We start from the raw sequence: 26,637 nt of genomic DNA on the forward strand, positions 1-26,637 counted from the left end.
AATTTCTCCCCTCCGTTCTGCAGTTCTCTCTATCATCTCCTTCTCCCTCTCTCTTTGCTTCCTCCCCTCATTCATCTGTGTGTATTTTTGGCTTCAGAAGACGTCAGCGGGGAGACAGAGAGAGACGAATCAGAGATGGATCAGACAGAGAGATGGCTTTGGTTGAAAGGCGAGGTTGTAAATTTAGATTTATAAAGCTCCTCTAACACTCTGCTCGCTCCTTCTCCTCCTCCTCGTCCTCCTCTGATAGGATACTTTGGCTGTCAGTCAGGGATCACTCTGCCATGGCCCCTCCCAGGGGCGGCGGCGAGGCTTCGCTGAAGGAACAGAAAGAGGTGGGACTTGAACAAGGAGAGGCGGACTCCTCGGGGCACGAGGTCGGGCTCATGAGGTCGCCGGGCGGCTGAGACTGGGAGAAGGAAGGCCTCGGGCCACACCCACCGCCGCCGCTGCTGCTGACCAGTCCCATGGCGGGCGTGGAGGCTGTCGCCATGGAACCGGTCACCATGGGGAGGAGGGTTGGACGGTTGAGGAAGAGGGAGGGGCGGAGGGATGGGGGACCTCCAGGTCCGCCCAGAAGCATGTGACCCGCTCCCCCCTCAAGGCTGGAGATGGGCAGCTGACCAGTGCTGGCTGCCAGGGCTGGTGGGGGAGGAAGAGCGGAAGATGAGGGGAGGAAGAGTGTGGAGGAAGGACAAGAGGAGGAGAGAGGAGAGAAAGGGAGGATGATTTAAAGAGATAAGACAAGGGTCAAGAAGAAATGAGGAGGAAGAGGGGAAAATGAAGGTGAGAAGACAAAAGACAAAGAGATGATATGAAAAAGTGACAATGGAAACAGAGCAAGGTGGAGAGCAAGAAACGAAAGAGGGATAAAAATAGACAAAGTAAAGGACAGAAAAGTAATGAGGTAGTGACAGAGTGATAAAGAGAGAGAAGAAAGAGTAAAAGAAAGAGCAGGACAAATGTAGATGTGGTGGCAGAGGTGGGACAGAGGAGGAGGTGAAGAGAAGGATGGAGAGAGTGATTAATGGAGGCAGAGCAGGATGAAAAGGAGAGAAAATGTGAATAAAGAAAAAGAAGTAGAGGATAGAAAAAGAGGAAGTAAAGACAAGTCAGTGAACATATCAGTAACAGGGAAACATTTAAAACCTGGATGTGGATGGTGGAGATGAAGATGATGAGGAGAAACTGCAGAGGGAGGTTTTGACTAAATGGGATGACAAACTGGGAAGCAGTTTTATACATCATCTAATCTATAGTTGTATAGTTTTATAGTTTAATAGTCCACATGGAAATGATTAAAGGGCCGGTTCACCAAAACCACAACAGTCTGTACTACCAAACAGAAACCTGTCAACTGTTGTTTTGTGGATTAGTAACATGGAAGACTGCATTTGAATTTTTGATTTCTGAAATGTAATTTGTCAGTGCTGTGAGTTTTTGTTGTGTTGGACTGGAGGCAAATAAAACAAGATTCAACTAGAGATAAGTATGAAAATATATTTTTTGTATTCTGAGTGAACTGGCTCTTTCTATTTCTGCTTAGATGGTGATGAAAAATAATTAACCATCAACCATAAAGCAAGGAGACAAATGAGAGTTAGGAGCAATGAATGAAGATGAGGGATGGGTATCTACTATGTATGTACATATACATGCACACAAACACACACACTTCCACTCTTAAACATGTTGATGTGATGGAGTGAGTCAGATGCTTGTGAAATTGTGAAAATGAACCTTTTCCGTCGACCCTATATCTGCTGACTGTCTGCACACAAACACCGAGTATCAGCAAACAAAAAACACAGACAGTGCCACACTGTTGATAGAAAAACATGTAGCAACTTAAAAATGTATATATTTTGTGATGAATCCGCATTATTACCAGTTTTACAATGACTGACAATTATTTATATTATTGATTCATCTGATGATTATTTTCTCAATTAATGCATTAATCATTTAGTCTATAACAGGGGTTTTCAAAGTCTGAGACAGTGGGCCTCCCCTCACCCCCTCACCCCCCTCACCCCACCTTAGTTTACTTCCTTTGTTTCGCTCAATTCCTGGATACCTATGGGATCATGATGAGGTTATTTGATCCCACAGACACTCAACAGTTGAGCCAGGATAGTCTGATACTGCTGTTTGACATGACCTGAGCCTAAACCAGACACATAACAAAGGTCTGTCCTCAGCCTTTTCTTAGTTTCTGAGTTTGAACAGTAAATTTCCACAAAACTACTGTATCTCTGAACTGTGTCTTTAACCAAATCACACACATTTAGGTTCATTTAACTCATCTCTTTGTGATAACTAATGTAATAACTTGTAATATTTTTTCCCTTCCATGTGTTTCCCGCTCCTGTGATTGCTGACCCCGCCCCTACTGTGTTGCACCTGTGTCCAATAATATAAAATGGTGATACGTCCATCACAAATGTCTAAAGCTCAAGGTGACATCTTCAAATATCTCCAAAGATATTTTATTTACTGTCATGGAGGACAAAGAAAACCAGGAAATATTAACCTGAGAATTTTGGCATTCTTTAAAAGAAGGCTCAAAAACATCACTTTATAATCAAATAAGTCACCAATTAATTTTCTGTTGATTGACTAATCAATTAATGGACTAATCATTGCATAACATGGCAGAAACAAACATAGCAGAACAAGCCATCTATCAGTGCAACAGACAGTGACACCTGCTGACTTCTGAATTCCAGTGTAACACTTTTCTCCATTATAGCAGTGTGTAAACATTCAGAGCGCGTGTGGCCCAGAGGGAATCAAAGCAGCAATCCTTTCTCGTCAACACTCCATCTAAACCCTCCTCTTTCTTCTCTCCTTCAGCCTTTAACTCTATCAGCGTTGGCAGTGCCAGAGCTGCAGTTTCCATAACAGACTGTATCCTTCTCATCAGCACATGGCCCGGAGGACGCCAGCTCTGAATGACGGCGAACAGAGCGGGAGAAAAAGAGGAAGGTCTGAATCGGCGCTATAGGGAGATGGAGCACATGACGGATTCAAAGCTGAGCTTATTTGTGATGCTTAATTGATTTGGCAGGAGATGGTCTCTTTGAAAAAGGGGAATTTTGAGTGGAAACTGGTTATTTAGCCAACAGGCCTTGATATATTGAGGAGGAGGGGATTGTGTCTGTTCAACTGTTTACTGTAAGCTGACTTGGCCTCCTAAGCTTCGCCATAAGGGCCTCTTGTCACTTTGTGATAATAGCAGGCTATTGTATGAGACTCAAATTGAATCTTTCATCATACTGAGTGATTCAAAAAGTTTGTGCTGAGGAGGAGGAGAGTGCGGCGGGCTCGCTGTCGGCTACTGTCGTCTGAGGCTTTGCACGGAAATTCATTTTGGTCAAGAATGGATGAAGGGTGAAATGGGAAGTGGTCTTTTAGAAATAGAGACTCATGAAGACTGTGAAGCTGAGCTGCAGGGGACAGTCTGCATGCACCTACACACACACACACACACACACACACACACACACACACACACGCACTCATGCACACACACCTTGCATGGTAGCCAGGGTATTGCTGCCAATGAGGGCCTGGTTCATCCCTGTGCTTACTCCCATCATCGTGTTCCTGAAATGTGGATCGACCGCAAATTCACATACACATGCACGCACACACACAGACACACACAGTTGGCAGATTGATTAATAAAAACCCAACGTATTCACCGACAATGAACACCTGAACGTTTTTTGTGTAATTTGTGTCATTTACACAGTAGCAGCTTCTCATGTCTTTGTTCAGCACCTGATATTTTCTCTCTAACTACATGTCACAGCTTGTACAAACATTTCATAACATAGTGGGGTTTTTTTTTTGGTTTTTTTTCTTGATGTGTGTGAACTTGCAGAATTTCAGTCAAACTGGTGCGACAGCAGTATGACATACCATCAACAGCTGAATACCACAGATTTCTCTCTAACAGGCAGCTACACATGTAACAGGCAAAGTCGAGTTAAAGAGGCTGTCATTATTTCTTCATCAGGAAGAAACAACCATCTCGTGTTATTCATCTATAAAGAGCTGCTGTTAAAGCTTCAAACGACCTCACATCTCTTCTCTAATTTAAATCTAACATCCACAGAACACAGTCCAGTTACTACTGGTTTCAGGTACTATTCACCATTTAAATGGAATGAACTGCCCTCAAACTAGAGTCTTATATTTCCCTTGGAGATTTTAAATCTTTATTATTTGATGTATTTTATGACTTTTTGTAAATGTTTTTGTTTATTCCTTGTTTCTTAGTTTCTTGCATTGTGTAGCTCTGTTGTCTTTGATTGTGTCTTTGTGACTGTTTCTTGTTCTCAGGTCTCTCTTGAAAAAGAGATTTAATCCCGATGAGACTGCCTGATTAAATAAAGATTAAATAAATAAAAGAGTTCAGAAGGTTTGACTCTTTCAGAAACAACTCAAACTCTCAGAATCTTGTGTTTTCATTCAGGACAGAAGAGACGACAAGAAAGCTCTGATTCTTTCTTCAACCCAGGGCTGCAACTAATGATTCTGTTCATGATCAGTTCATATGTTGATGTGTCTTTAATTAATTGCTTAGTCCAGTGGTTCCCAACCTGTGGGCTGGGGGCCACAAGTATTGCAAGTGGGCCGACAAATTTACAAAACAGAACGCTTTTCGTGAAAAAATGTAATTACAAAAAAATGAAAATATAAATAATGTTTAAATGTCTGAAAATGAAATTGTCTTTAACAGATTTAAACATTTTTTAAAACAGTTTTTTTTAGTATTAAGGTTTATCAATGTCATAAGCCAATTTTTTATTTTTTTTCAATCCTTAATTCTAATTTTTTTTGTATTTTATGCCTTGTACTTGCATTTCATCTTTTACTGTGTGTTGTAAGGTGTCTTTGAGTGCCTTGAAAGGCACCTATAATAAAATGTATATTTATCATTAATAGGAACTTTTAAGTTGTTTTTGGCTGGACTTCATTGTATACTTGTATTGTTACGGGGTCCTGTGTGGGCCACCAATATTTTCAAGTGGGCCATGAGTTGGAAAAGGTTGGCAGCCACCGATTTAGTCTTTAAAATGTCATGGTGGTGGTGGTTTTCACGAGTACTAGCTGAACTAGTTCAGTATATTCAAACCTTCTTGGAACAAAGTTGTTGTGACCGACAACCCTGATGTTTTGTAAAAATGCAGCATTATCGACACTCACCCAGTGTTGAGCCCGTGGGCCCCGAGGCCGGGAGGGGCGGGGCTGGCTGTGCTATGAGGAGGTGGAGTCACAGAGGAAGAGGTGGAGCCGACTGCGGCCGAGCTGACGGGAGTCATGGGGCATGAGGGTGACGAACTGCCAGCTGAGAGGAGAAAAAAAAAATGATATTGATGCCGTGTAGTAGGTTTGTTGGCAGATGAATTACAGCATTATTACCAAGTCAAAACTTTGGTGACACAGTACATCAGCAGCTAAGATCCTGACCTCTCTGAGTGTCTTCTTTGACTCCATTCAACTTCAGACTACAGGGAGAAGTTTGTGACTGAAAAGTATTAGCCTCGGCTCAACGGGCCAATAAATTTCCAGCTGTGTTTGTTACCTGTCAGGTCATCTGTCATGTCTGTGAAGCCTGCGATAGCTCACACTGTAGCCAAGGTCCATAAATCACGAGGACGAGTCATGACTCATGGAGGTAAACAACTCAAGATGGGACCAGTGCTTCCATGTTAGTGTCAACAAAACATCATTGTTTTCTATTTCAGTCTCTCTCTCACAGAAATCATTTTTTAACTTTTCATTTTTTTAAGTGTTTCATCAAACCAGTGAAAGACTCTGACAAAACAAAAATATCAACTTCTTCCAAATAACGTCAGGACCAGTTTAATCTTCCTGTGACCGACCTCTGGGTTCCAAAAACACAACTGAGAAGCTCAGCTCCAACCTTTAATAATTCATTGACGAGACTCTACACGGGCACAAACAGTAATTACAGCTCACCTGTTGTGCTGAGGCTGGTGGTGACCTGGGACAGACCCTGACTCGAAATCTGGAAAGAAGAAATTAGGAAACAAATATCAGGTCAACCTCCAAAATTACACACAGAAAAAAAAGTGTCAAAGTAGTGAAGAGTTAGTGGACTCATGGCGGACTGTACCATGTGCGGGCTGTAGCAGGAGGCTTTGTGCGTCACAACAGGCGAGGTCTGGCTGGGCAGGGGAGGGGTGGTGCTGCTGGAGGGGTTGATGCGTTTCTCTTTCTGCCTGCGGTTGCAGAACCAAACACGAATCACCTCCTTCTCCATGTTGAGCTGCTCCGCCATCAGCAGGATCTCCTCCGAGGTAGGCTTCTGGTTCTGAGGGGGAAAACCGGGCTGATGAGATGAGGAAGTACTGACACTGATGGCGGCAGAAAAATCGTAATAATAGCTGCTTCATAAAATGATTTTCAAATAGGAGCCTGGTTTGGAAAGATGGAGGCAGATGATGGAGAGAAACTGTTGATCATAAAAGCTGTTAAATTATTAAAAAAAAGCACAAATACAGTGAACATTTTAATAATAAAACAATGTGATATGAGGACATCTGTTAATGTTTGATCTCTGTGTAATATACAGTGTAACATACTTTATTACATATTCATTACTAAATTTCTTGATATCAGAAAATAGTACAATATATTTTTAAAGAGTTAAGATTTTATTCGTTTACACAAGGAATAGTATACATCATGTGAAAGGGAAATGGATACAGGGGCTATTCCACCCCACTCATTCATTTTCATTTATTTCTTTTCTCAGTTATTAAAGAAATGAAATTATTAAATAGAGCTATTATGTATGTATGTATGTATGTATTATGTATTAGAGAGGCTTTCAGTTGGTGTTGGTTGTGTTACATATTGTGAGTATGAATGATATGGATGTGTATGATGTAACTAACTGCTGTAGCTGACACAGGTGTTAATTCAGCTACAGGTGTCCCTAATAAAGTGAGTGTATAATTAATGCAGTTGTTGGGGTGCCATATCTCTCATTATTGCACTCCAGTCCAGTTCTCCTCCTCTGAGTGACAGTTGCTTGAAAAGTTTACATAAATAAAATTATTACTTTTGTTTTAATCATCAAATTTATTATTTCCAAAAAGCTGAAACCTGAATGATTCTGTATACAGGTCTAATTTCCATATACCATTCTCATATCTGTTAGAAATATGTGCAATATTGACAATTTAAAGTTTATAGTTATAGTTATACCATTGATGTTTATATGCATATTTATTTTATTATCTATTTATAGATCTAAATTATCTAAAATGTATTAAATTAAAATGTAGATTTAAAATATCTATCTATCTATCTATCTATCTATCTATCTATCTATCTATCTATCTATCTATCTATCTATCTCTTACCGTGCTGAAGTTGCGCTCTAGGACCACGCGCACGTTGGTCTCGATGCTGGTGCGTTTCTTCCTGCGTCTGCCGGGCAGCCCCTCGATCCCCAACATGGGGGAGGAGATAGAGGAGGGGCTGGGCAGCATGCTGTCTACTGCCATGGTTTCTGTCAGAGACAGAGACAGAGACATGAAGACATGCAGGGCAACAGACAGAAGAGGAAAACAGCAGTGGAGACAAGAAGACTCTGTTTGAAGTGAAAGAGTGATCACAGGTTTTATATTTAACTGAGATGTCAATTTAAAAAAATTATATTGATAACTTTAGACTTATAGTGCTGTTTCTGACACACAGTATTGCTGAGTCCTATCTCTAAATAGAATAAACAGTATAGAAATATCTACACTACAGATATAGCAAATTAACATAGTAGCAAAAAATAACTGTAATTGTTTAAAGCAAGAGTCTGTAGTTAATACTATTTCCACCAAAAATAATTCATCTGTGCATCTGTGTTTTCAAAAGTCAGAGTCATTTCTAAAATTTTAAAATCATGTAAAATGAATAACTCAACTTTTTTATAGAAAGATCTCATGTTCATCTCAGGTGGAGGGGATGACAGACCAGTGTTGACACCTGCTCTGAACAGTGTCAGATACTCACCTGCGTCACTCAGCCACTTCTCCAGCAGTGGTTTCAGCTTGCACATGTTCTTGAAGCTCAGGTTGAGAGCTTCGAAGCGGGAGATGGTGGTCTGGCTGAAATCGTTGCCGTACAGTTTTCCCATTGCCACGCCGACGTCTCCCTGATGGAAACATACAGAAAGTGTCACCATACACACACACACATACACACATACACACAAACACACAAACACACACACACACACACACACACACACACACACACACACACACTCATGTAAACCTTCCTCTCATCTCTGTCTGTTACCTGTGTGAATCCCAGCTTGATGCGTCGTTGTTTGAAGGTACGGGCAAACTGCTCCAGCTCCTCCAGGTCGCTTGGCTCTTCCCCCATGTGACCCCCGTGGCTTCCTGGGGTCAAGCTGGAGCTCAGTGAGGAAGCCATGGCGCTGCCTGACGCAGACGTGGCTCCGACAGACGTCACGACACCAACGCCGCTGCTGCCAGTGGCAACTATAGAGCCGCTGCTGCCGCCGCTTCCGCCAACCACGACATCACTGCTCTTCTCCCTCTGTAATGTCAGGAAGATGGAGAAGTGAATGGTCGACTGTTAAATTTGGATCTGAGAAAATGTTATTTTCTCTTTCCAGGTACTGAAATAAAGTGGGGAGTGAATACGGATAAGATAATCAGCTGGAAAAATGCATAAAAAACAGTCATTTGACCCTGTGTGTTTTGACAAATGATACAGATTTGACAGATGTCAGACACAAAAAACAACATCCATCAATTATTCTAAACAGCAGAAAAAATACTACGACTTTAATATTTGCTTAGTTAACTATAAAGGTCGTATACAGTAAGTCAAAGCAAGAATGTGACCCTGAGAGCTTTGGGAAAATCAACTAATTGACCGGACAACATGCATGAAATCTGCCTCATTTACATTCACCGTCTCTGTGCATAACATACATGAAGAAAGAGGGAACATCTGCCGCTGTGGTTTATATGACTTCATCACAGCTTAATGAAAAAATCTATAACGGCCCTTTGCATGTGTGAGGATGCATTCAAGCGCTACGTTATAGAAGATACAGGCTGAGGACACAGGGTGAGCTGTTTGACTTGGGTGTGAATATATTAATCAAGACTGAAGATCCTCATTGGGAACTGCATCTATTATGAAAACAACCTGTAATAAAAATAGATTTTATACTGAACTTTTTTACTGGAAAAATTGATTTGTGCAGCAGAGATCAGCTATTTGCTTAAATTTAAAGTATCTTGTGCTGCTTTGTTACACATCTGTTAAAGCAGAGAAAGACTTGGAGGATAATCAAGTGTGTTTTACATTCTGCAGGTGGATTTCCTACCTGTGCTTGAAGTCCCAGGCGAGGTGGTGTTGTCAGTAGTCCTCCTGGGCTTTGCTGAGGTAGCTGGATCAGATTTGGTGTCGAGAGCAAACCTGTGAAAATAAAAACAAACCAATCAAATTATTACATTAAACAAACCAACAGCAGCAATTTTATTGAACCTATCTGCTGCTACCTGCTCATTTGCACTGTTTTGTTATGCGGATTGAATGTATTTTTACTGTACTTTCTTTGGGAGAGGCCAAAGACAAATTCCCACTGAGGTGGACAATAAAGTCAATGAATCAATCAATAAAGCAAGGAACAAAAATGCTGAAATGCTACACCAGGAAAAAAAAGACAAATGTTCACTGAATATTTTTCTTTTAATTGAAAAATAAAACACATGTCTCATTTTGCCAAAATACAGCAGTTCTTGCCCAGAATGCCTCTCCACCAGTTGAAGGGGTCACTTTATATTTACTTTCATTTAATCTAAGCATTAACTATTGTGTGGATATGAGCGCGTGTTTATAATATTTAAAACAGAGAACCAGGAGTTTCCTCTGTCTCCTCACCCTGCTGTGGCTGCTGCGCCTGGGCTGGCTGCGACAGGAGGAACTGGGCAGGAGACTGGAGAGGATGACCCGGCATCAGCACCAGCTGCTGGAGCTGCAACAGCTGCTGGATGTCCTGCAACAAACACAAACACATATGAACACATGTCCACTTGTTTGTATGGATACACGTCTGAATGTATATTTAAATCACTGAAAAATTGTATTTCCGTTATTTATTTTATTTTCCTGATTAAATAAAGTATAAATAAATAAAATACAAAAAAATCTTTCAGTAAAGTGCAGGAATACACCAGGCTATGTCACAAAAAGAGTCTTCTAATCAATTAAAAAAAATTTAATCAAACATTAAAACTAAACTGATGCGGGGCGTCGAGTGGCGCAGTGGGTTGAGTGGACGCCCCATATGTAGAGGCTACAGTCCTCGCTGCAGTCGGCCCCGGTTCGAATCTGGCATCGGACGGCCCTTTACTGCATGTCTCTGCCTCCCCATTTCATGTCTCTCTCTATTGTGCTATCGAATAAAGGCATAAAAAAGCCCCCCCAAAATACTAAACTGATGCCAGAGATGAAGAAAAGTGAGTAGAGTTGAACTCAAAAATAACAAGTGAAAACATTCAGAAACTCCCAAAAAAAGTAACAATAAAATGGTCTGAATCTTAATGTATAGATCTTTATAGTCATGAACATTAGACTATGTATGTTGTAGTCTATGTGTTTTTTGTTTGGATGATTATTTCTAACAAATGTCATTGTTAGAAATGTCATTCCTTAACAAACTGGATTTAAAATAAATACATAAATAACATGTACATGCTGTTCATTGAATCCCTGCCCGCTCCTACCTGCGCTGTGAGCTGGATTGGCTGCGACAGGGCCAGCTGCGGTGGTGGAGGAGGAGGCGGGGCTTGGACTGTCTGCTCCTGTTTGGTTGGCTGTTGCTGTTGCTGCTGTTGCTGCTGGGACTGTGACTGGTTCTGCTGCTGCTGTTGTTGCTGGTTGGCTTGTTGCTGCGCGGCGGCGTGGGCAGCGTGAGCGGCGTGCGCAGCGTTGGACTGCTGAACGGCGGCTGCCAGGAGCTGAGCCTGAGCCTGTTGGAGGAGGAGCTGCTGCTGGGCCGGGAGGAGAGCGGCAAGCTGGGGGAGAGCAAAAGGAGGAGGATGAAGATGGTGGCAATGGGGATGGTCATGGGAAATGAGATAAAGATGTAAACATGCAAGGGGAAAAGGGATGGAAAAAGTAGAAGTATGGCAACAAAAGGACGAGAGATGATAACGCAAAGGAAAGAATAAAATGAAGGCAAGAGTGGAGACATAAAGAAAGTCCGGGGGGAGAAGAAAGAGCAGTGTCAGTTAAGCGTTCCAGGATTAGAGGTGTAGGTGAATCTGTACAGTAAAAGCATGCCAGAGCAAGACAAGCAAGAAAAGCCACCCACTTAGCTTAAAGAATTCTTAGGTATTTCACCCAAATGCAAATACAGTTCCCTGGAAGACTTCACCAGAAATTGTGCAAGTGTTTTCCTGTCCTACAGGGCAGGGCAGCCTTGTACTTACATGAGAATATGTTCCTGTCTGCTAGGAGTCTCAAAATTACTCTGAACTGAACATCATGAACGTAATGGTTCATTTCAAAGTTACCTAAGTGACAAAGTTTAGACATCAGACAAATCCCACACTGCACCAAAACCCCAAGAATCCAGAGATATCCTTTTGAGGTTCTTGCAAGAATCTGGATCATATCTGGAAATTCTTTGACAATGACACAATGCCGTGATTTCATCACACACAGGGTCATAGTTTGAAATATTTGGGCAACGACATCTCCGGATTCTGGGTTGTTTTGCGCAGTGCCAGAGAAGTAAAATGAGCTGAGGGCCAACTGAAAACTGGACTGGATTCTCATATTTAGCAACTTCTTCTGTTCTTACTTATAAACCATATGAACTATCAAACATAAAAAAAGAAATGAAATGAAACTGGGGCTGTTTGACAGGTCATCAAAACTGTCTGTCAAATAAAGAAAGTTTCTTCTGTTTGGATTGTAGATTACTACACCACATTATGAAGCGATGAACTAAGTTGTCAGGTGCTGCTATAGTTCCAAAGCATTTTTCTTGTCTAATATAGACATACACCATTGATACTGAAAAAAGAAGGGGGCATTTTCTTACCCCTGCTAGCTGACTGCCAGCCAGCATCAGCTGTGTGTGGTGGTGTTGGGTCTGTTGCTGCTGCTGTTGATGGGAGGGAGGTGCAGGAGGAGCAGGAGTTACAGTGCTGTGGGTCATCTCAGAGCTCTCTTCGCTCTTTCCCTAAAGGAGAAATAAAAAGGGACTTTTTCTTTTAGCGACAGTCATTTGTTTAAACTGCGTTTATCCAAGGAAGCAACCTGCTGCATCATATATATATATATGTATATATATATATATATATATATATATTATATATATTTACGTACACAAACACTGAAACACACAACTACACTAAATACAACTATTGTCATCTGCTGTGGACAATCTGACTAGATTTGTGTTTTGCTGGAGCCAACTGTTTTCTTAAATCAATGTGGGAGTGTATGATAAATTAAGTGCTGTTAAACACAAAGCTGCAAGAAAACGTTTCTGTAATTATAGACATTAAACTTCAGGTCGGGGGAGTTTGAAATCCATAAAATATGTCCCTCTGTTATCAAAGCCTTTGTGTGCAAAAATCCTGCAAGTCTAACCCTGATATGATCATCATCGTCTCATTAATGAGAAATAAAGGTGGAAATCCCAAAACACAACCAGTAGTGTGACACTGCTGTGGACGGAGGCAGTGTATGGAGTGCCAAATAGGCCAAAAAATAAGGGATAAATAAAAGAATTAAAAAAAAAGAAAAAAAAAAGGCAAAATATAAAGAAAAATACAAGAATAAAGAAAATGCTTTTCCCCTATTGCTTTTGCTTTTCTCCTTTTGTCTTTGCTTGGGGAAAAGCAAAGGCAAAAGGGGAAAGGAAGGTATAAGTAAATTAAAAGATGTGAAGGAATATATAAAAGAATAAAAGAAATGCTTTTCCCCTATTGTTTTTGATTTTCCTTATTCCCCAAGCAAAGGCAATAGGGAAAAGCAAAAGCAATACGGAAAAACAAAGGCAATAGGGAAAAGCAAAGGCGATAGGGTAAAAGTATTTTTTATGCTTTATATTTTCAAATTTTTTAATTTACTTATTTGTTCCTTTATTTATCCCTGTTTATATTTCCAGATTTATTTTCTTATTCTTTAAGAGATTTATTCTTTTATACGTTCACTCCTTTGACTCCACAGCAGTGAACATAACTGTAAATAAATGTCAATCAGTTTGTGCACACTTCAGTGATCAAAGCCAGGCTCACAGATTATTTTTGTAGCCACTGTGCAGGAACAAACGCGCCTAATTAGACCTAATTTCTATCATATCTCTATTGCCACTCCTACTTTGTCTCAGATACAAAACACAGAGTGAGTGATAAGCTGGAAAGCGATTTTAAAAATCATAATTACAAGTGCTGCAAAGCAGATAAACCAGTTTTCTCACATACAGTCGTGGTTTTAAAGCAAATTTAGAGTTAAGGGAACATATTTCTCATGAAAAGATGAAGCAGACTGTGCAGGTGAAAAGCAAAAAGCCAAAGTCAAAGATACTTCAGCTTCTCTTTCTCTGTCTTGCTGCTTACCTGTGAGTCACAGGTCGAAGTGTCTGCCGGTCATCTGACCAGGAAGACGCCTCAATCCTCCTCTAAACATTCCAAAGCTGCTGACCTCTGACCACTAGCTGTCGTTACCTGCTCACAGTCCTGTCATTACCCGTCCATTACCACCGTACTGCCGTACATCTCTACGTCTATCACTCACTGTCACTGCATTGCATCCTTGTCTCTTTCTGCCTTCTCTCTCTGGGCTCTTGGCTTCCTCAGTGAGGTGGGAGTGGATAAGGTCACCTGATCTGCATGTTCGATGTTGTCTACAAGAGTCTCCCCCCGGACGACAAACCCGTAAACCACAGCATTCATGTCCTCACATGTACAAGTTCATACACATACACATAATCACATCTTTACATGCTGGGGTGCAGACAAAGCCACATCCAGGTAGGAATTGTTGTTTTCAACATGCACACACAAAAACACACATGAATGATTTCAGAATCAGTGACGTCTGTTAAATAACTTCTTATAACTCATTTTTATAGACTACTATAGGCTTTTATTGGTGTGTGAAGTTGTCTTTTTATCATCTCCATATCGCCCTTTTATTGCTTTTACTGTGTTTGCGTGTGTGTGTCTCCATGCGGCATCTGCTCAAATTGTCCTTAATTATATTGAAGCATATAGTTTGTCCTCCCTCTGTAACTCCACCTTAATTCTGTCCTGCTTTTGACTATCATTGCTTTTGATTCATTTGTTAAAGCACTCTGTAAACTGTTATTAAAAGGTGCTATAAATAAAGTTATTATTATCATTATGAAATCCATATCCTGACACCAAAAAAATGGCCATACATAATATTTAAAAAAATAAGTAGAATTATAAGCAAATGTCTTGGCTTGGCTCCATAGCAAAAAATAATGAATCAGCACACACACATAGAGGTTTAACTGATACTGATTTCTGGTATTTCTGGTAGCTGTTGACAGCAAATATTGTTGAGAATGACACACACACACACGCACACACACATGCACACGCACACACACACACACACACACACACACAGACACACGGACACACACACATTGCATCTATGAAGTTGCTCACCTTGCTGCCAGCTGGTGTGGGGGAGAAGCTGAAGGGGCTGCTTTTCATTGGCTGAACCTGCAGCAAGTGGAAAAAAAAACAAAACTCACACACATCAGTATGATCTGGTGACAGATTCAGAGGGAAGATGAAACACCATCCAGAAATGTGTCACAATGAATCACAGCTACTCCCTCCCTGTAATAAACTGCTGACACTGTTCGTTAGAAATTCAACAAAACCACAACAATTGTAGAGACATGAAGATGTTCCCAAAAATACTGAGAGATAATTTAAAAAGAGAAGAAAAGTTAATTGCAGTTCACAAGAAATAAAGTTTCCCAAAAACACTGATACTGCGTGGAAAAAGGTCCTGACAGCTGATAAATCATTTTCAGTAAGGATTTAAAGCTATCACATTACATGAGAGATGATTACATGAACAGTGAAGTAACATTTTGATTTGATACAAATATTGTTAATGTAGTGAATTTATTTATATATTTACTGCATTGCATTAATTTACAGTTGCAAAAATCATAGTCTATGATTCAACAACGCGCTCAGTATCATTGGAGTCAAGAGTTCAGAATGAATGTAGAAAACTAACCTGGTCATCAGGGCTGTTTCTGTCAGAGTCTGAAACACAAAGGGACACATCAACTGTTTATTACAGTGTGTGTGTGTGTGTGTGTGTGTGTGTGTGTGTGTGTGTGAGTGTGAGTCATATAAATCAAATTAAATTCACTGGAAAAGGATAAGAGAGGATGATAAGATCAGATTGTGAGGTGAAATTAAGGAATTCATGTTCATGCCTGATCAAATACCTGGACATTGAAATAAATAGTGAAAGCTTACTGACCAGGATTAGACATGTGTAAAGTAAATAAGTATTATAAGTATTAACATTATAAAATACCTGTGTGTGTGTGTTTGTGTATTGTGCATGTGTGTATTGTACCTGAACTGTCCCCTGGATAGTCAGCCCCAGGCTTCTCCTCCTCTGCTGCTTTAGACATCCTGATATCTGCAGGAAACACACACAGATACACATCAGACAAAATACACACATACACATACAGGTAATATCATGCTACCGAAGGTGATAGGTGTCAGAGACGCAGAGGGTTGCTGGTTCAAATCCCTGGTCAAGACACACTAAACAGAATAAAAAAACCCAACATTTTAATACACAGCAGTGAAAGCGTTATTAATGTTGTTGATGGAAATTAAACATGAGATAGATGACAAATGACAAAATAATATGTTGTCATATAAAATTATTATTATCATTTTAAACTTTTGTAATTCAAATAATTCCAAGCATTTTAATTATCATAATTTGCATATAAATATTTGTATATGAAATGCATGTGTGGCATCCTACAGTTGTGCTGTAATCAATCCAATTATATATTATAATAATTTTGGAGGAAAAATTATGTCACCCATTAACAAATTAGTTTTAAGAATAAATAAAAAAAAAATACTATGTTTCAGCTACAACAACTTTTGGTTTTTACTGTGAAAAGAAAACTGATAAAACCTACATATTTCCAGCTCGTGTTAAACTGCAGAAATGATTGTTTATAACACAGGAAAAAAAAAAAAAATCACATTTTCACTGTGATATTAAGATATTCACATTTTAATGTTAAAACTGTCCACCCACTCACTACCCCCCCCCCCCCCCCCCCCCCCCCCGCTTCTTGTTTTCTTTCACCACACAAAAAAGAATGCAAACAATCAACGCTTCCTGAACGAGAGGTCAACTTCTTCCTGTTTTTCGGGTCAAAGGTCGATGTGGATCAATACTGTCAGAGAGCTCTTGAATTCCAAATAATAGAGAGAAAACTTTGGTCCGACTGCAACAAATAATTTCAAGGAATATCTATTAGAAAAAGTTTGTTCTTTCAAAATAAAAAGTGGAAATAGAATGAAATGGCTGTTGTTCTGTGATAACCTTGTAACTGCAGTGCTGGTGATGAAAGCTGGGATAAAATCTGAAATACATCACTGTCGAGATAAAACCAAAGATGTTCCTGTTGGTTCGTGAAAAGTTAGGGCTTGGACAAAACAGTGCAGCAGTGACGAGATGAGACTTTTAAAAATGACCCTGGCTGATAATTTCACCCTGTTTTCATTAAACATGACGAGAGGAAAACGCTGCTGAGCAAAAACTTTATACTTGAGCAACAAAAATGATGATACCGTTCTCTAATTTGGTTCTTTAAATGTAAACTTTATTGCCCCAGGAGGCAACACTGCGGTGAGGAATCAGCTTTTCCATCCTAACTACCCCCGCTTTGTGGTGACTTCTGGGATTGCACGAGTAATTGGTCCAGGAAGCACGACGCCAGAGGAAGTGCTTACCTGAGCACCAGACATTACTCAGCACCACCGCCGCCGCCGCCATCTTGGATGAAACCCTTCCTCACCCCCTGCTCTAAGCTCTTCACATCTGTCCTTCTTGTGCTTTTAGAAATTGTTTCTCTTCGGCCCAGGACTCGACCAGAGAGGAGACATGTCGATAGAGACACAGTGAGAATGTTCTGACTTTGACACGAGGTTCATGCGTCTGACAGCGAGCTGAGGTGGGAAGATAATCAAAGTACACCCCATAAAACTGCAGCCAACATCTTCTACCCTGCTACTCTTCCTCCTTGCTATAATTATAACTCCAGCTTCCGTCCTGCTGCCTCACTGCTGCCTTTATACCCACACACACACACACACACACACGTCCACACTTTCTGTTTGATATACTGTAGAAAATGTAAGATGAGCACACTTGAAAAAGAAAGAAGAAGAAAGGCTTAGTAGAAATTATATGTAAGGCCAGTGTGAGGGAGTGTGTGTCTGTGTGTGCGGTGTGCTTGTGTTTGTGTGTGTGGTAATCTCATCATCAGGGTCACAGACAAGTTCAAGGTGTGATGAGAGGAGGTGGAGAGGAAGGAAGGAGGGTATGAATGAGCAGGACACAGAAAGACAAAGACAAAGAGAGAAGTGCAGAGCAAATTAGGGGGGAAAAAAATAAGAAAAAGGTAGAATAAAAGAGAGAAGGACTTGTGTTTACACTTCTCCTTTTCAGGTTTGACTTCACTCCTTTGTCTTGTCCATAATTACATACATTAGTGTCAACCTCAACCTACATGGTAATTATCCTCCAAAACTATCTTAAGAACAGCTGTTTGGTCAATATGAATATAAAGTAGCTGGTGTCATTAATATCATTTTCTAAATGTTTGTTATCCATTCAAATAACATTTTGTAAGTTTCATTACCTTGTTTTGTTCAAAATGCAGAAACCAATATGTTTCTGGATGAATGTAATTAAAGGAAAATACATTTTCTTCACAGCCTGAATCAATGTCTCTACAAGTGGAGAGTGCGCAGTTTCATAAAGGAACCAGACGGGGGCAGCCCCCTCTTGGAAATGCTGAGCAGGAGTGTGTGTCGGTGGACGAGCGCCTTACACAGTAATAAGTCATCTGAAAAAATATCTTTGTTTAAACAGTAATAATTCTGAGGTAAGAAGAAATAGATCTGAGGGTGTAAACAGCTGCAGTAACATTCGGAAACAAGGTCTCTGCTGAAGTAAATGAATGACCTGGTATATAAATTATAACCTCCAAACTAAACTTCACGTGATAATCTTCAGCGAGATGAAAACATTTTGAATACACACTTTAAGTTACATTAACTCTATCAATTGTTTACCTATCTAAAGCCCAACCATCGACAGGAGTCGAGAATTATCAACAGCTATGAACTACTTTGTCCCTCCGCAACAAATTAACTTAATTATTAATTTATTACTTACTGTCACCAAATCAGCAGAAAACCACAAATCCAATCCAGTTAACTTTAATCCATATTACTACTGAATTAACTAAGATGTATTTACACGTCTCCATGTTGTTAACCAAACTTAATGTGTGTATGATTTTACTGAGCATATAAACTAGTGTCAGCTGATAAATTAAATAGTGCATCATTAAAAATATTTACTATCACTAACACAAGCTGGTATAAACACCACAACAAACAAACCTTCAGAAACACACTATTGAAATAAACTATTTATTTAAATGCTGCATCAAACACACACACACACACACACACACCTTATTATTCCAGGCTCCTTCATCCTCTCAGCATATGAAGAGAGGGACCCCATAAAATCATTTTATCATTCCACCCCCCCACCCCCTCTCACCATAACGCCTCAACTGCCCCTAACCCCTCTGGCCATGGGGCCTTTTAACCCCCACCCCCCATCCATCCCAGCCACCTCATATATGCTAACAAATCAAACACACCAAACCCCAAATGTCACAGATGTCCAGAACACATTAAATTTTATTTTTCCCTGATCAGGTTTTGAGTCCAAGCCAAACACACACACACACACACACACACACACACACACACACACACACACACACACACACACACATCTCTGCAGCTACTTGTGTGTGTGTGTGTATGTGTGTGAGTGTTTGTCCACAATCTCTTTGATTTTGACTGATTCTATATTTTCAACAAGCTGATTTCAGTGTAAAATGTCCCTTCAAGTTTCAGTGACCACCGTCCTAACACACTCTTCCACCCCGGGGGCAGTTTGACAGCAGCCGCTCGAATGCAAGCCCCCCCCCTACTCATCCTATCTGTGCTAATAGCATAGAGAGAGGGAGAGGGGGTGAGAGAGAGAGGGGGAGAGAGAGAGGCCACTGGGCAGATGATGTATCTGTCTTCTGGGGTTGACATGGCCAGGCTGCCTCTGTGTGTGTTAGGGAACAGTGGGGGGTGGGGGGGTGCAGGGTCACTGTCAGGGAATTAGAAAAGGGGGAATGAGTGAGGGGGGGCAGGAGGATAGAATGGCTGGAGGGGTCCTAAACTCACCCCCTCCCTCCATTCTCCCTCCTCTCTGCCCACCCACCCCGCCTCGGTCACGCCTGTCAGGGGCCGGTGACAGACGGCGCGTGGGTTTATGTGTGTGTGTATGTTTGAGGGGAGGTGGGGTTGGGGGGGCTAGGGGTTGCCAGCGCTGTTTGGCGTGTGGATGTCAGAGGTCAGGCACATGGTCTCGGCCACCTCGCGCCTCAAACACACACACACACACACACACACACACACACACACACACACACACACACACACACACACACACACACACACACACACACACACACACACACACAAGCTGCCTGCTTTTTCCACCTGTCCCCTGTCACATTCACTACCAAACAAACACACACACACACACACACACACACAGACACACACACACACACACAAACACACACACACACACACACACACACACGCACACTGTGTCAATGAGCGAATCTGCAACTGCTTTCATGAGAAGATCTGAGCTGAGTAACAGAAAAACTGATCGGGGTAAAAACTGCAGGAACATCGTATGTAATAAAAAAATTGGTCCAACTTCAGACATTATCAATTAATCTGCTGATTATTTACTCAATTAATCAATTAGTCAAAAAAAAACATGTATAGCTGCTCCAAGCCGAAGGTGATGTCTTCAGTTTGTCTGACCAATAGTCAAAAATCTTAAGATTTACATCAAATAGTTGCTGATTAATTTTCTGTTAATTGATTAATCGCTGCAGATCTAATTATGTTAGATACTATACAGTCAAGAGGAAAAGGAAAGACTGAGGTACAATCTGAACTCGTGATGTTGAGGTGGATTTTAAAGCTCTTTGTTGAGACCAAGAAGCTGCAGTGACTTTGGAGATAATAGTTATTATAATTTCAATGACTGTAAAACTTTTAGTCACACAAACATGAAGACGTCTGAGAAAGTTGAGATACCTCAGCGTTAAAATAAAAAAAGAGCTACTTCTCTCATTAACTCTTGCACAGGAGTTTGGTTTCTAATGTTCAAGTAGCTCTTAATGTCATAAACAGGCAATTTCAGATTTAATGCTCATAGCTAAAATAAAATATAAAGATCATATAAAGTTAATGTGAACCTAACTAACCCACAGTGAAAGTTGCTGTCAGTGTAAAGTCTTTTTAAGCCTTTTGCATTAAATCTCCTTTTTTTTCTTTTCTATTTCATTTCAAAAGCAAAAGACAAAACACGAACTGAATTTAAATCTAAACTTATAAACTGTACAGCAGCTGCAGCGCTGAGCTGTTTCTGCAACATTTGCTTCAACACATCTGAGAAAAAGGACAATGTGTGCTATGTCTCAATTTAACGACCATCACACAATCTGAAAACAAAGGTCGGCGCTCTGGATATATTTGTTTGCATTTAATGAGAATTGTTCTGCTTCAGACTGTAGCAGCATTAAATAACCATGTCAGCCATACTGAATCCTGAAAATGAGAAATGAAACTGTACTTCCAGATTAGGTCACCCTCCTGAGTAGATTTAATTTCATATTGAACTCTAATGGCTACTGTTAACAGGATTCACGTGTTGTTGGATATTTATGTGACTGAAAATAAGACAGCTCTTCCTAATTTGAGTCCTGAGATTCTTCCAGCTGCAGTAGCTGCTCTCGGCTGCCTACGCCTTCACCCCGACTGAAAAATGATCCATTTCAAGTCTGACCCTGGTTTAATAAGTCCTGCAGAGGAGAAACACACAGCTGGGATGCACGATGATTCATTTGTCACTTTCCAATATAAACTGAGCGTGTTTGGATTATTGGTGAACATATTTGGCTGCGAAAAGACTGAAAAATTGAAGGGACTGATTATGTTTGTGGTGCTGACAGGGACGAAGCTAACGAGTTAGCCGCAGCGTGCTAGTTGCCTTTACATCCCGACTTGACATGTGGTGCAACAGAACCTGAGCTCCAGCTTCAACACTTCCTATTAGTATCCCTCCTCCTTCACATTGTCCCTCACCTCCCACCTCTCTTTGTCCTCCACTCGGTCCATCCTTGATTTATTCTGATCTTTCCCATTTCCTTCCTTCCTCTTCTCCCTTAGCTGTAATATGGCCATCTCACTTGAACTTCTCTTCGAGCTATCTAAACCCTTCTACCTGTTTTCCCTCCCTTAATTCCTCCATCCTCACCTCTCTCTCTCTCTGTCAAATTTAATCTCCAACATCCCGTCTCCCTCTTCCCTCTCTAACCTCAGATTCTTTTAATCTCTCTCTCTCTGCCCTTGGCTTCATTTTCTACAGCGTTTTGTCTTCTTGTTCTCTCTCGTTTTCATAAATCTGACTTTTAGTCAAACACATCAGCAGAAATCATTCTCATTTGGTCAACTTTCAGGCAAACATGAAAGCTGAATGTGACGTTAAAGCTCAGCAGAGTGGCTAACCAGATTAACAATACATCTTGATGAGTGTGGCTATACCAAGAGAAATCCTGGTTTAATGAAGTTTCATGAAAGAATGAGTTCTATGCAAAAATATATACATGTGTCACAAACTTTCCATTTTTCAGTAACTTATTCAACCAAACCCTGACGCTTTTAAAATGTAAATGTTTAAATCTTTATGCTACTGTCATATTATGGAAAAATATTCTTAAGTGTGACAATATGTAACCAAACTATTTCATGTTAAAGCTGCAGACTGAAATAAACTAAAGAATGGTTCTGCATTAGGATCCAAAATCCACCAAAAATAGATGATGTCTATCTCAGAGTAATGTTTGTGTAACTAAAACTCTAATTCGCCTCCCTCTCTCCCTCTGTGTCTTTATCTCTCTCTCACTCCCCCCCCTCCCTCTCCCTCTCTCTCTCTACCTTCCTCCCTCTCTCCTTCAGTAGTGGTCAGCAGCAGCGGTCATGGCACCACTGGACAGCGCTCTGCTAGCACAGGACACACAGACCCGTTGCCAGGCAACAGCAATGAAAGATCACTCTGTGTGTGTGTGTGTGTGTGTGTGTGTGTGTATCCACATGTGTGCACAAGTGTATGTGTGAGCATGTCTGCTGCTCACATGTTTGTGTGTGTACCTGTGAGTGTTAATCATTAAGAATAAACATGTTTCCCTGCCTGTAGCTGAGGCAAACAAAGTGCTGCATGCTAATGTGACCACTCATGTTTACACTTTAACCACCAGCATTAAAGGATTATTCTGATTTTTTTTTTTTTTTTTTTTGGGTGATATTCACATCATAGTTATCTGATAAGAAAAAAGGTGAAGCCAGAATAAATTCACATTTCACATGAATTAACAATGAGCATGTGTTACAGTGTTACTGCAGGCAGAGCTAAGAGTTCCCTGAATTAGGATATTTCAGTTTCAATAGGTTGTCAAGAATATGGTTCATGGTCACAGTCTTATGTCCACACAAAATATAAACTACTTCCAGATTTTACACAAAATACAAACTATTTCCTGATTTACAAAAAGTCCTTGTGCATTTCAGTTTGCCCACTCAGGTTTTTAACAATGCTAATCTGTAGGAAAACAGTCTTACTGAGGAGTTGGTAGTTTTCATATGTGAATGGTTTTATGGATCTCTATACAGAGGAGTTCTGTATTGTAACGGCCTCTCGAGAGTGAATGAGCAACATATGTAGACGATGGTTCTTCTCTGATTCATGTAGGCCAGTGTTTCTGTGAGTTTATGCACAACTGGAAAAGTACTGCATCCATGTAGCTCATATGTGAGTCAGAGACAGAGAGTGATTACATGGGTGCGCGTGTGTGTGTGTATGCACGCATGTGTGTTCATGAGCGTACGTGAACGTGCACGGGGGCGAACGCCTTCCAAATATGTCTCTAGAGTGTTTATTATATCCGATACAGTACCTCTTTCTCGCACCACATATTTCTGTGCCGATCGATTCCTCTGACTCCCGACAAGACAATAATCGCACCGCCCTCCCTCTCTCCTTCTCTCCACCATTATTACTGCCCTCCCCAAGGAGCACAATGCAAGGATGGAGGGATGGAAACAGAGAAATAAATGGAGGGAGGACAAGGGGAAGGAGGAAATGGCCACTGTGTGTTACTTCCTTTCCCAGAATCCCTGAGACGGAAACAAATGAGCAAGAAAGATGAAGACAACTAGCAGATGCTGAAAATTTGGGGAATTTTGGGGGATAACAGCAGAGGTTGAGAGACATGACAGGGATGGTTTCAAAGAGAGGAAACAAGGGAGGTAAAGAGACCGTGGGGAACGATGGAGAGAACGCAAGAAGAAGGTGATGGGACGGTAGGGACGATACATTAAAGGAAGAAGCAAAAACAAATGAGAAAAGAAGATGAAAAATAAAATGACAAACAGATAACAAAAATTTAGCAATGTGTGGATAATGGCCGACAGTGGAAAAAATAACGAGGTGTGCTGAAAAAGAGAATCAGAGGGAAAAAAAGCCCCCCCCCTCAAAAAAAAAAAAAGAGAGAGAGAGAGAGAGAGAGAGAAGAAAAAATGGCAAGAGCAGGACTGAGTGAGTGGATGAGTGGAGGGTTGCTGGGACAGTTAGTGAGGAACAGAGCAGAGTCAGGAAGGAAATAAATGAGCAAAGATTTAAAAAAAAAGAAAAAAAAGAGAGAGAAACAAGCAGCCAAAAAATTTAGAACATGGTTGATAATGGCAAAGAGAGAGAAAAACTGAAGACAAACTGAGTGAAAAACAGAAAAAGAATGAAGTAAAAAAAGGAATAAAATGGACGTGTACGGAGCAGAGTGAACTGTGGTGTGACACAGCATCCTCACAGGAAATAGCAGGAAGGAAAAGATAGTGACAATTGGACTAACAAAGACACACAGCCTCGCCTTGATGGTGTATGTGTGTGTGTGTGAGTGATTGGATGAAGAGGGAGGGGGCAGATTGTGTGGAGCAGAGTCAATGACAAAATGAACTGATGGGGTGGACAGAAAGATGACCAAAAAATGAGATGGAGGTTTTGGAAAAGAAAAGAAAAAAGGGTTTGATAAAAGCCTCCGAGACACGGCCACCGTGCAGCGGAAAAATCCAGTTTCATGTCCGGACTAACCTGGATGTATCATCGCTGTATGTTCTGGTAGCAACTCCTAACAGGGAAAAAGACTCAGAGATAAAGCCATAATGATAATTCCTCCTAAAATCAACAAAAAAAAAAAATGCAAGGAAAGTGTATTGTCCTGTGCCCAAAGAGACTAAATTTGAAAATCTCACTCAATCCTTTCATTTTGGTTTGATTTTGTCAGATTTCTCTCTCAAAACGTGCAATCTGGAAATTTTTTCTTGAAGATTAAAAAAAATAAAAAACAAACAGAGACTCTGTGTGAACTGGTTATTTGTAGTACAGATGTTTCAGGAGCGACACTGAGTCAAAATCCTGCAGCCTCCTTTTCAGCTTGACCACCACATTTATCCGATGGGGGGGCTGAAAGGATCTCATAAGTCCAGGGATGGCAGAATTTTCTCCACCCATAGAAGATCATATTATCCTTCAATTTGGAGTTATGAGCTTGTCATGTGACTGCGGGGATATTTATGTTCAGACTATTCGGATTCAGGGTGAAAATCCCAGTGCTGTGTCTGAAAAAATAAAGCCTCAAAAAAAAAAGAAAAAAAAAAAGAAAATTGTCATTGTAATGACCTAACATCTCTAATTCTGATCCTGATATCGACTCGTTCTCAACAGGTAAGAGAAAATGCCAAATTTGATTATCCAGCTCTACAAGTGCAAACAAATGACTGAGTGAACGAGGCGTGTTGGAACCAGGCCGCCGTCCTCTCCTGCAGCCGTGGACGCCCGGTGATCTATGGTGGGTGCTGCGAGCCGTTAGATGGTTAGGTTTACAGGTTTATCGATTGGACCCGACTTAAATTGGCTCCCAATTAAACAGAGCGCTTATTTGACCTCTTTACCCCTTCCTGTCCTCTCCTTTCCTGTCCCGTTAAATATCCCCCTTGCCCGCTTGCCCCACCTCCATCTCTTCCTTATTCTCCCCACCTCCCTTGCACGGAGCTCCTTTCCATCGACACATCCATCTCTTGCTCGGTGTAATACCTCTACACCCTTCCCCCCTTCGTCTACGGCCGTCACCCCATCCCCATTCTCTGCTACCAGCACCTACCCCCCTCTATTTAGACCCCTCTCTCTCTCTATCATCATACAACGCTGCATTTGTTTCCTTTCTCCGTCCTTTCCCCACCTTCTCCCCAGATCTGATCTTTGCTCTGTTTCTCTCTTACACTTTCTCTCAGTCAATCCATCAATCTCTCCTTAAATAACAACGATGAATTATTAAGCGTATTTATTCAAACAGCATTAATTATAAAATATAGGCGGCTAAGGATGGAGAAGGAAAAGAAGAAGAAGAAGAGAAGGAGGACGAGGGGGTTCTGGGAGTTAAAGGAAAGGTGGAGGGTGAGGAGGTTTGTGGTTAGGGTTGGAAATGGGGGAGAGAAAAAGAAGAAGAGGGAGGTGAAAAGGGGGGGTTAGGAAATTGGTGTGGCTAGTGGAACAGCTCCCCTCCCTCCCCACCACCCCATCCCTTGCTCCCTCCTCACCTTCCCTCCCTCCCTCCCCTTCCCCGCTCTGCTTTGTATTCTGCGGGGATGACAGGGGGAAAGCTTTATTGCTCTGAGTTTGTATCGATCGGGGCCCCGCAGAGGGGGTAGCCAGACCCACGCACACTGGAGGCCCTTTCGCAGAGGCCGACGACTCATGCCTACAAGCCCCCGCCTCACCCCACCCGCCAAACACACCCTTCCCTCTTTTCTTCTTCTACCTCTCCTCCTTCTTTCTCTCACTTTCCAAACTGCGGGCTCCTTTCTCTTGTTTTGAGAGATGAAGAGACGAAGTGCGGCGGCTTTTATTTACCTGCGCGAAACATCAACGCAACCGAACACAGAACGCCTCACACCTCACACCGGAGAACAGACTCTAAATGAGAGTGAATGAAAACATGATCTCTCTTGCAAAAGACTTTCCAGCCAAACGCACACAAGCAGCGGTGAAACACATTCGCCGGGA

At 41.2% G+C, this 26,637-nt stretch overlaps 1 protein-coding gene across 1 annotated transcript; it reads right to left on the reverse strand.

Annotated features, from left to right (window-relative positions):
• Window positions 1–274: 274 nt before the first annotated feature.
• LOC111220830 (POU domain, class 2, transcription factor 2-like) lies at window positions 275–17,133 on the reverse strand. The gene is made up of 16 exons (XM_022744067.1): window positions 17,091–17,133; window positions 15,679–15,744; window positions 15,328–15,356; window positions 14,739–14,795; window positions 12,134–12,166; window positions 9,964–10,078; window positions 9,407–9,498; window positions 8,527–8,533; window positions 8,341–8,486; window positions 8,053–8,194; window positions 7,407–7,555; window positions 6,152–6,349; window positions 5,995–6,043; window positions 5,218–5,359; window positions 3,536–3,609; window positions 275–642 (listed from the first exon to the last, which is right to left on the reverse strand). The coding sequence occupies exons 1-16, from the start codon at window positions 17,131–17,133 to the stop codon at window positions 275–277; spliced, it is 1,710 nt and encodes a 569-aa protein (XP_022599788.1).
• Window positions 17,134–26,637: the final 9,504 nt, after the last annotated feature.

Source organism: Seriola dumerili, unplaced genomic scaffold (genome assembly GCF_002260705.1).
Source record: "Seriola dumerili isolate Sdu_G_001 unplaced genomic scaffold, Sdu_1.0 BDQW01000078.1, whole genome shotgun sequence".
Taxonomy (NCBI): Eukaryota; Metazoa; Chordata; class Actinopteri; order Carangiformes; family Carangidae; genus Seriola; species Seriola dumerili.

Excerpts from the sequence above, each read along its gene's own strand:
- LOC111220830 (XM_022744067.1), bottom strand. The coding sequence starts at position 17,133 with ATGGCGGCGGCGGCGGTGGTGCTGAGTAATGTCTGGTGCTCAG. Across the intron at positions 3,610-5,217 it reads GCCCACGGGCTCAACACTGG|GAACACGATGATGGGAGTAA; the intron begins GTGAGTGTCGAT and ends TCCACATTTCAG. Across the intron at positions 643-3,535 it reads TACCCTGGCTACCATGCAAG|CCCTGGCAGCCAGCACTGGT; the intron begins GTGTGTGTGCAT and ends CTCCCCCACCAG.